Genomic DNA, 10,146 nt, shown 5'->3' with positions numbered 1-10,146 from the left:
ACTTACCAATGGGCAGAACTCCTGTGGTGCCTAACACGGCAGTGCTGGTTCAGTCACTGGGAGTACATAAGGGCTTGGCCAGATGAAGGGGACCTGGGCAACAGTGATAATGGTAGGGTTCTAACACAATGGAAAGGATTTTCCAAGGGACCTAATGGAGTTAGGCACCCAAATCACTTTGAAATGGGAGTTGTACTCTTAACTTCCATAAAAAGAACAGGAGTACTTGTGGAACCTTACAGACTAACTAATTTATTTGAGCATAGGTTTTCATGGGCTAAACCCACTTCTTAGATGCAGATACAGACTAACACGGCTGCTACTCTGAAACTTAACTTCCATAGAAACCTCTGAGAATCTCAGCCTGGAGAGCAATGGGGATTCAGTCATGGTAGGGTCAATCTACATTTTTCCATTGGAAACAAATGCAGGGGATGGATGGGAAACCCCCCCTAATACTTTGAAAGCTGCTGCTGTTGTACGTGCTCTTGTAGCCACTCATGTTGCAATCATGATGTGTGATTTGGTTCCTAGTGGCTATAATTTGGAACAGTGCACACCCAGCAGTAGGTAAGAAATGAGGAGAGATGAGATTATGCTGTGTAGGGCCACTAGAGGGCAGAGGAATGGGACAGGTGTAGCGGTGCTGCCCAGTGGACAGCAGCCAAAGTGGAAGGGCAAGAAAGGAGATGTTATGTTGCTAAATGACCAACCGAGGGAAGTGAAAAGGGAGGTGAAGCTGTATCATGGTGTATAAGTGGTGAGTAAAGAGCACTGAAGAGAAAAGGACCTCTGTGCTATGTAATGAATGTTAAAGCAGATGTTAATTAGTGAGAAATGGGCTGTTTTACTAAATAATGGGCACCAGGTGACATAAGAGGCGAGAATGGGAAAGCAAAAAGAAAAATGGCACTACAGGGTAGCAGAGTAACAGGCTGTCATGCTGGGAAATGGACACTAAATGGAATCAGAGTAGAGGAAGTGAGGGAGGGGAGAGGTCAGAAATTCTGACTAGTGACCAACAGATTTCAGTGACCAATACAATATTGGGAATGTGGGTGGTAGCAAGCTGCAAGGCTGAGATATGGGCAGCTATTTCCAAAAATGCCCACTAGATGGCAGCATATCTTGACTACTAATAAAGGGGCAGTGCAAGTACAAGAGAACCTCAGAGCTAGGAGCACCTTGGGAATGGAGGTTGTTCCTAACTCTGGAATGTTTGTAACTGAACAAATGTTATGGTGGTTCCTTCAGAAGTTTACAACTGAACATTGACTTAATACAGCTTTGAAACTTTACTATGCAGAAGAAAAAGGCTATAGTTCTGGTTCTAAATGAGGTGTGTGGTTGACTGGTCAGTTCGTAACTCTGAGGTTCTACTGTACATTATAACAGCCCATCAACTTGGACAGGCATCTTCCAAAAATGTAAGCTGGTGTTTGTTCATGATATAAAATATTTTTCACAAAGGATTGTTAGACTAAAAAATGATGCACAATGGGACTTGTATAATTGCAAGTCACATGGGGCATTGTTAGCTACAAAGCTTTGGAGACACAAAATGACCCAAGAGGGAGAAAGGTTAGAGTGGGACCATATTAAAAAGCATGAAGACAGAATACAAATATGAGGGAGCATTTATACTTGGTAAATCAAAGGGGAAGCCCCATTTCCAAACAAAGATCAAATGCACCAGTTTATCCCTTCAGGTAACTGCAGGTCTCTTCACTGAGAAAATCCAGTTCCTGCAAAAAGAGGAGAGACAAGAACCTCTGCTGAGGATCGTGAGTCCTGGCTGCCGACCCCTGAGAAACAAGAGCTCATCACTTCAAGCTTGGGCTGTTCTGTGGTTACAGGTGAGCACCATCTTCCTGACTGCATTTCTATACCACCTTCCAAACAGGGACATGAATGTGCTTTGTGAATATTAGAGGGATGAGGCGGGTGAGGTAATATCTTTTATTTGACCAACTCCTATTGATGAATGAGAAAAGTTTTTGAGCTATACAGAGCTCTTCTATAGGTGAATTCAAACAGTTTTAGCCTCACCTTCCCACTGCAGTGCTAGTCAGTGTTCACAGCACCTTTTCACAGAGTTGGAGCTTGAGATCCATGTCTTGTTACAGGTCTTCAGTTGGGGATCTGTTCCACTGACAAAAATGGAGCTGCCTTGATTTACACCAGCAGAAGATCTGACTCATGTGTGCCCCAATGGGGTGGTGAGTGGTGATAGAGTCTTATTGCCCCAGATCATGCATGCCAGATTGTTTCTAGACTCCGAGGTCAGGGACAGCATCTTTTCCCCCTTCCCCTCCTCTGCCCCAGCACCTTTCTTCTTCCTGTATTATCATCCCACAATCATTATGGAGTGGGGAGGGTCTGTCCCCAGTTAGGGTTGCACATCAGCCTGGTTCTGCTCCTTCCTAAGACCCACCCTCCAAAGAGCTGTATTTTATTACTGCTACATAATCAATGTCAGGAAACCGAGAAGGCATTGCCAGTCCCTCACCACATCAGCATCACCACCAGAGGAACTAAGGGAGAATTTACACCACTTCATATTTTATGGCATAAACTGATCTCTTGTGAGGGGGGAGAAAATTGTTCTTTTTCCTACAGGGCACTAAAATGCTGAATATATCAGGATATATTGTTAGAAGTAATGGAAATAAATCTAACAGAAGGTCAGTGCCTAAGAACTCTACACTGCATTGAAAAAACTCAGTCCAAGATTTTAGTTGTTTGATTTTGACTCCTAACACACGGCGTGATTCTGGTCTTTGCCAAAAATGAAATACAGCATTGAAGCATAATTGTTAAGCTCTATGATGTCACTAAAGGCATATAATGGTGGATGAAGAAATAGTCTGATCTGTTATATCAGTACTCGGCTACCAGAGATATGGGCTGTTCCAGTAGTGATTGCTCTGATCATGGCAGAGGCTGGTCTACATGACTACGAATGTTCTGTTCTCAAATTGAGACTTCTGGCACTTTGCTCTGAACTCTACATTTAGGTTTAAAATTGCAGCCTATAATCAGGACAGGAAGGAGAGTTTCCGAATAGTTATGGAATTAATTAATGAAACTTGACTAACTTTTAACTCTATGTTCTTCCAATTCAATTGCACAGAGTGTGTTATTGTTCCTGGACTCAAACTATGGCAGACAGAGACTGGGGAAACCAAACGGCCATCACAGAATTCATCCTTCTGGGATTTGGGGATCTCCCTGACCTGCAAATTCTTCTCTTCCTGATGTTCCAAGTGATCTACATGGCAACCGTGGCTGGGAACACCTTCATCGTGGTGATCGTTATGGCTTACCAGCACCTGCACACCCCCATGTACTTCTTCCTGGGCAACTTGTCCTGCCTGGAGACCTGCTACACCTCAACCATCCTGCCCCGGATGCTGGCCAGTCTCCTGACTGGGGACAAAACCATCTCAGTCAGTGGCTGCTTCACACAACTGTATTTCTGTGGTTCTCTGGTATGTACAGAATGCTATCTCCTAGCAGCGATGTCTTATGATCGGTATTTAGCGATATGTAAACCCCTGCACTATTCAACTCTTATGAATAGCAGGTTTTGCTTCCAGCTGGCTGCTGGGTCATGGTTAAATGGCTGTTTGGTTACTGCCATCTTTTTCTTATTCCTATCACACTTAATATTCTGTGGCCCAAATGAAATTGACCATTTCTATTGTGATACCATCCCACTGATGGAACTCTCCTGCAGTGACACCCACCTGGTCATATTGCTGGCTTTCATAATAGCCTCCATATTCACCCTGCCTCCATTCCTACTAACCCTGACATCCTATGTGTACATCATCGCCACCATCCTGAGAATCCCTTCCACCCCCGGGAAACAAAAGGCCTTTTCCACCTGCTCTTCTCACCTCATTGTGGTGACAATTTTCTATGGATCCATAATGTTTGCGTACCTGCTACCGAAACATGATACACTGCGAGATCTGAACAAAGTGGTCTCTCTTTGCTACACGGTCCTGACTCCCCTGGTAAACCCCCTCATCTACAGCCTGAGAAACAGAGAGGTCAAGGAAGCCTTGTGCAAAGCAGTCAGTAAATTTGTGCCTTTCACCAAATGTGCAGAGACTCCTAGAGAATAACTTAGCCTGAGGTTTTCAAAGCTTCCCGGCAATCAGCCCCCATTAAAATTAAGTTGAAATCTCCCATTGAAAATCTCAGCACTAATGTGAAAAACAAAAGGAATAAGAAAAGAAAAAGAAAAGGATATGATCTGCATGGAGTTACTGAGACAGTCTTTATTGTCCCCCGCTGTGTCCATGTAACACATCTTCTAGGAAAGTGAGGAGCTGACAGCTCTGTCACTCTCTCATGTTAAGCACTGATACACACAGTATGAGGATATTTTTCTCCAGGGTGTTGACTAAATGTTCAGCCTCTGTGAGGAGTGTACAGTGTCTGAAACCACACAGAGCTGACATTGTGTAAGGCAGAAAATCCACTAACAATGAAAATAAATCCCTGGGTATATCCTTTGTTCATTGTTTCTCTACATAAGATAATAAAGTCTTGTATTCAAATTCAGACTTTCTTAAGTTTCCATAGTAATATTTCTGAGTAAGGCTAAGGTTTCAAAGAATCATAGAAGTTTAGGGTTAGAAGAGACAACAGGAGGTCATCTAGTCCAACCCCTGCTCAAAGCAGGACCAACACCAACTTAATCATCCCAGCCAGGGTTTTGTCAAGCCGGGTCCTTAAAAACCTCTAAGGGTGGAGATTCCACCACCATCCTAGGTAACCCATTCCAGTGCTTCACCACCGTCCTCGTGAAATAGTGTTTCCTAATATTCAACCACTGCTCCGTGTTCTGTCATCTGCCACCACTGAGAACAGCCAACCTCCATTCTCTTTGGAACCCCCCTTCAGGTAGTTGAAGGCTGCTATCAAATCCCACCTCACTCTTCTCTTCTGCAGACTAAATAAGCCCACTTCCCGCAGCCTCTCCTCAGAGGTCATGTTCCCCTGCACCCTAATTATTTTCATTGCCCTCTTCTGAACTAACTCTCTCCAATTCGTTCACATCCTTTCTGTAGTGAGGGGCCCAAAACTGGATGTAATACTCCAGATGTGGCCTCACCAGTGCTAAATAGAGGGGAATAATCACTTTCCTTGATCTGCTGGCAATGCTCCTACTAATGCAGCCCAATATGCCATCAGTCTTCTTGGCAAGAAGGGCACACTGCTGACTCATATCCAGCTTCTCGTGCACCGTAATCCCCAGGTCCTTTTCTGCAGAATTGCCACTTAACCAGTTGGTCCCCAGCCTGGAGCAGTGCATGGGATCCTTTCGTCCTAAGTGCAGGATTTTGCACTTGTCCTTGTTGGACCTCATCAGATTTCTTTTGGCCCAATCCTCTAATTTGTCTTGGTCACTCTGGACCCTAGCCCTACCCTCCAGCGTATCAACCTCTCCTCCCAGCTTAGAGTCATCTGCAAACTTGCTGAGAGTGAAATCGCTCCCATTATCCAGATCATTAATTTTGTCACAGGTATTTATAGTAAAAGTCAGGGACAGGTCACAGGCAATAAAGAAATGAGGGAGGGGGCTTAGGGTTGGGGCAGGAGGTTTGGGTGTGGAGCGCTTACCTGGGCAGCTCCTATTTGGAGGAGGGGCAGGAACCCAGCACACTGCAGGAAGAGGCAGGGGAGCCGGCAGAACCAAGCTTCTGCCTCCTTCCCCTTGCCCCCACGGGAGAGAGTGGGGGGAGTGGAGGGCAGAGAAGAGCGGGCCGGGCCGGGCCCGGCTGGATTTTTAATGGCATGCGGCTGCCTGCCAGGACTCCGGCAGGCAGCAGAGTGCCATTAAAAATTGGTTCTCGTGCCGTCTTTGGCACGTGTGCCATAGGTTTCCGCCCCCTGCTTTAGCCAATCAAGACACTCTCTGGTGGTGTTCGTAGTGCTACCTTTAGGAACAGAGCCGTCATGACCCTGAAGCAACCCGACTTCAGCTTCCAACTCATGCAAGGACACTTTCATTTTGTTGGCAATGGTTCTCATATCCTCTAAGCTCGGCAGTTTTCCCATTGCAGTCACAATTTTACAAGTCTCCTCTTCAAATTGCTGGTCAATGCTGGTAATCATTGAGTCTAGGAGTGGGTAAAATGAAGTTATTCTCTCCTGCTCCTCTATTGTATCAAAGTGATGCTGGGACTCAAATGTGTCATCAATACGAGTGGATGTTTTTCGCTTCTTAACTGGGGAAATCGATATATCATTCCTTTCACACTGTCATTGAGAAGAGATTGAAAATGTTCTTGGCCAATTCTCATCGCAGCCAAAGAGTTAATGCAAGCTTTTCACCCCTGTCATTGCAGTAAGTAAGTTGAGCTCTGGAGCTTGAAGAGCCTTACTCACTTTTACCACCATCTGGAGAATAGGGTGCATCATGTGAAGGGCAAAGCTGAACTTGAATGAGTTTAGTTCATGGATAAGGCCCCTGGCTTTTATTTTAGTGTCAGCAAGGTGAGTTATTTCGATAATCTCTTGTAAAGCTTGTAAAATGAAGGAGTAGTTTTGTTTTACAGCAGCCGCTGCTTCTGCTCTGCATGCCCATCTTGTGTTTGACAGTGACTTCAAAGTCTTCAGCTGGGATCTTACTTCTTGTGAAATATTCTCCATTACTGCATGTTGCATAGCACTCCCCTCCATGAAGGCAAGGATGTCATTTAACTCATCAAAAATAGACTGAGCATCAACTGTTAATAGTCTCTGAACAGACACAAAATGTTCAACTGGACTATATTTTTCATTGTCAAAATACTGAACCACAACGGACAACTGTTCATGGTGTCCACAGTCAGAAGTGTCGTCGGCAATTATTGAGACCATTTTTCCATTTAGTGAAGACACAATCTTTTGTTGCACAACGTTGTGCAATGCCACAGTTAAATCATTTTGGATGCGATTACTCAGATAGGTAGCGTTTCGAGGAGATTGTTGCACATGCTTTGCCATTACGGGATCCTATTTTTGGAGCATGTTGACAAGATTTAGAAATAAACCTTTCTCAAAACTGTCAGCTTTTTCATTGTGACCCCTGAATGGTCTCCCACCTTTTGCCAGACACATAACAATGTCAGTCAGTCGCTCCATTACACTTCGGTTATGGCACCATTCTTCTTCTTGTTTAGACAGATAAGCCTGCTTGCACTCATCCAACAAAACACCAATAGGTTTCCCTTCATTAAAACTTGACTGTGAAGAACGGCTCAACACATGAGATTTTGACAGTTGGTGCTTTTTAAAACATTCGTCAGCACTATGCCAGTTTCTGAATCCCTTATCAATAAATGCTGGATCCCGGTGACCTTTGTATTAGAGGAGAAGAAACGGCAGTAAAAGCAAAATGCTGCGTCCTTTGAGGGCTATATTCTAACCACCTATACTTTTCATACCATACTAATGATCTTTAACAATATGTTCTGACTAATCATACTAATCTCCTGGAGTGTGTTCACACACATACCCAGTGTCTGTTGCTTCTTAGGAGTGCCTGTGTATTAGCAACGCTAGTAATACCTTTGCCAACGTCATGTACTGGACAGTAAACTTGTAAGCGTCTGCTGTAATACATGGCCTGACTTTGGTTCATGGCGTGGCTGGACTTTGCTGACTATGGTTCAGGCCTCAAGACTTACATCAGGCTCAGTGCCCCAAGCTCTCTCTCTTGCCTACACAAACCAACCACCTCCATTGCACTCACACAGGCTGGATGCAATCCGCTAGGCCCAGCAGTGACCCTTTGACACTTCACCAGGAACAGCTTCATAGCTCTTATCTTGGCTACGTGTGGCTGTGACCAGCTCCAGCAAAGCAATAGCTCCAGGCTCACTGGCCCCTTGGAGGTGAGGAGGTTGTGCAAAGAGGTAGACTCACAAGCCAGGGGCACAGGGACTGCCGAGACCCAAAGATAGTTTAATGAAGGATAGGTCCATCAATGGGTATTAGTCAGATTGGGCAGGAATACTGTCCCTAGCCAATGACTCTGGCCACTGTTGGAAGACAGGATACTGGGCGAGATGGACCATTGATCTGACACAGAACGGCTGTTCTTTTGACCCAGCTGGGGTTTTTGACAGGGTATCTGAGGCTGTTCCTAGGGTCAGGTCTGTCAAACAGTCGTCAGTTGGTTTTTTTATTGATATAAAAACACTGGTTAAAATTTTGACTCCGCTCCACCTGATACCCAGCTAAAAACTCCATGATGTGACCATGGTTATAGCCATTTCCGTCTCTTCCACTTAAACAGACAACACTGACCCAATGGACACCAGCCAAAGTGGAAGGGCAAGAAAGGAGACATTATGTTGCCAAATGACCAACAGATGGAAATGGAAAGTGACGTGAAGTTGTATAATGGTGTATAAGTGTTGAGCAGAGAGCACTGGAGAGAAGAGGACCTCTGTGCTGCGTAGTGAACTGTGGCTAGTAGCAGATGTTATGGAGTGAGTTATGGGCTGTTAGTTATACTAAATAACGGCTACCAGGTGCCATGAGAGTCAAGAAAGGGTAAGAGTCAGCTATAGCAAGAAGAATCCATAGAGGAAAGGAGAGCAACAGGCTGTCATTCTGGGAAATCTACACTAGATGGCAGCAGAGTAGAGGAAATGAGAGAGGGGTGTCAAAAATACTGACCAGTGACCAAGATTTCAGTAGGCAATATAATAATGGGAAAGTTTATACTTTAAAATGGCCACTAGGTGGCAGCATGTTGTAAGCGTGAGATATGGGCAGCTACTTTCAAAAATGCCCATTAGATGGCAGCATCTCTTGAATACTAATAAAGGGGCAGTGCAAGTACATTATAAATGGCCATCACCTTGGACAGGCATCTCCCAAAAATGTAAGCTGGTGTTTGTCCATGTGTAGCGGGGTGACCACCCGCTCCAGCCTGAAAGGGGTTGGAAAAGCCCTGCAGAGGGCTGGGGCTGGGCAAGGTAAAATGCTGGCTGATATGGGGAAGTGGCTGCAGCTGGGGTCATGCACCAAACTGATCAACAGGGCCTTATAAGAAGGCCAGGGAAGCCGGAAGGGTCAGTCTCCCTCTGCCTGTAGAGGGAGATGGGCCTGGCTGCAGGGTACCTGAGTAGAACAGTGCTGGGGAGCTCCAGCCTGGAAAGCCCCAGGCTGTGGCCTAGCACAAGGCCAACAGGTACTGGGTATTGCAGGGGGCAGCCGAGGGGTAGGCAAAGGCAGCAGATCCAAACCCAACCTTGCCAGTGATGAGTAGGCTGATACTGCAGTCTGCCCCAGAGCATGGGGGCTAGATAATGACTGGCAGTAGCCTGATAGTGAGGCGAGGTGGGGATAGTGGGTTGGGGGTTCCCCTGGAAGGGGGAGACACAGAACTGTGGAAGTACTGCCAGGGGGCAGCACTCCATTTAAAGGGGCACCGGGGTCCAGGGAGGGACACGGGGGCCAGAGGACCCGGCCTGCAGAGGGTCACCGGCCTGCAGAGGGTGCTCCTGGCTGGTAAAAGAGCTAATTCCCTGAGAGACCAGCAGGAGGCGCCGCAGAGGTGAGTCCGCACGTCTACACCATGATCTAAAATATTTTCCTCGAAGGATCATTACACTAAAAATGATGTTCAGTGGGAGTTGCATAATTGCAAATCACGCTGGGCATTGTTAGCTACAAAGCTCTGGAGGCACAAAATGAACCAAGTGGGAGAAAGGTTGAAGTGTGACCGTATGAAAAGCATGAAGAAAGAATACAAATATGAGAGAGCATTTACACTTATTAAATCAAAGGGGAAGCCCTTTTTCCAAAGATAGATAACATGCACCAGCTCATCAATGTTCTAAGACAGATCGCAGCAGCTGCTCGTCCATTCAGGTAAATGCAGGTGTCTTCGCTGAGCAGATCCGGTTTCTACTGAATGATGAGACCCAGTTACCCCAGTGGAATTAATCTAGTCCTGGCCACCAAACCCTGAAAAATAAGAGGTCATCCCTCAAAATTTGAGCTGTCCTGTGGTTACAGGTGAGCACCCTCTTCCTGATTGCATTTCTATACCACCTTCCAAACAGGGGCATGAATGTGCTTTGTGAATATTGTTTGCAGTGTTGTTGTAGCTGTGTTGGTCCCCGGATATTT

The 10,146-nt window shown here is 45.7% G+C and overlaps 1 protein-coding gene across 1 annotated transcript; it reads left to right on the top strand.

Annotated features, from left to right (window-relative positions):
• The first annotated feature begins 1,757 nt into the window (after window positions 1-1,757).
• On the top strand, window positions 1,758-4,575 carry LOC120382843 (olfactory receptor 2AP1-like). The gene is made up of 2 exons (XM_039500266.1): window positions 1,758-1,856; window positions 3,134-4,575. The coding sequence occupies exon 2, from the start codon at window positions 3,162-3,164 to the stop codon at window positions 4,131-4,133; it is 972 nt and encodes a 323-aa protein (XP_039356200.1). The 5' UTR covers window positions 1,758-1,856; window positions 3,134-3,161; the 3' UTR covers window positions 4,134-4,575.
• Window positions 4,576-10,146: the final 5,571 nt, after the last annotated feature.

Source organism: Mauremys reevesii, linkage group 15, assembly GCF_016161935.1.
Source record: "Mauremys reevesii isolate NIE-2019 linkage group 15, ASM1616193v1, whole genome shotgun sequence".
NCBI lineage: Eukaryota > Metazoa > Chordata > Testudines > Geoemydidae > Mauremys > Mauremys reevesii.
The sequence above is the reverse complement of the archived record's forward strand: the minus strand, read 5'-3'. Positions and strand labels throughout refer to the sequence as shown.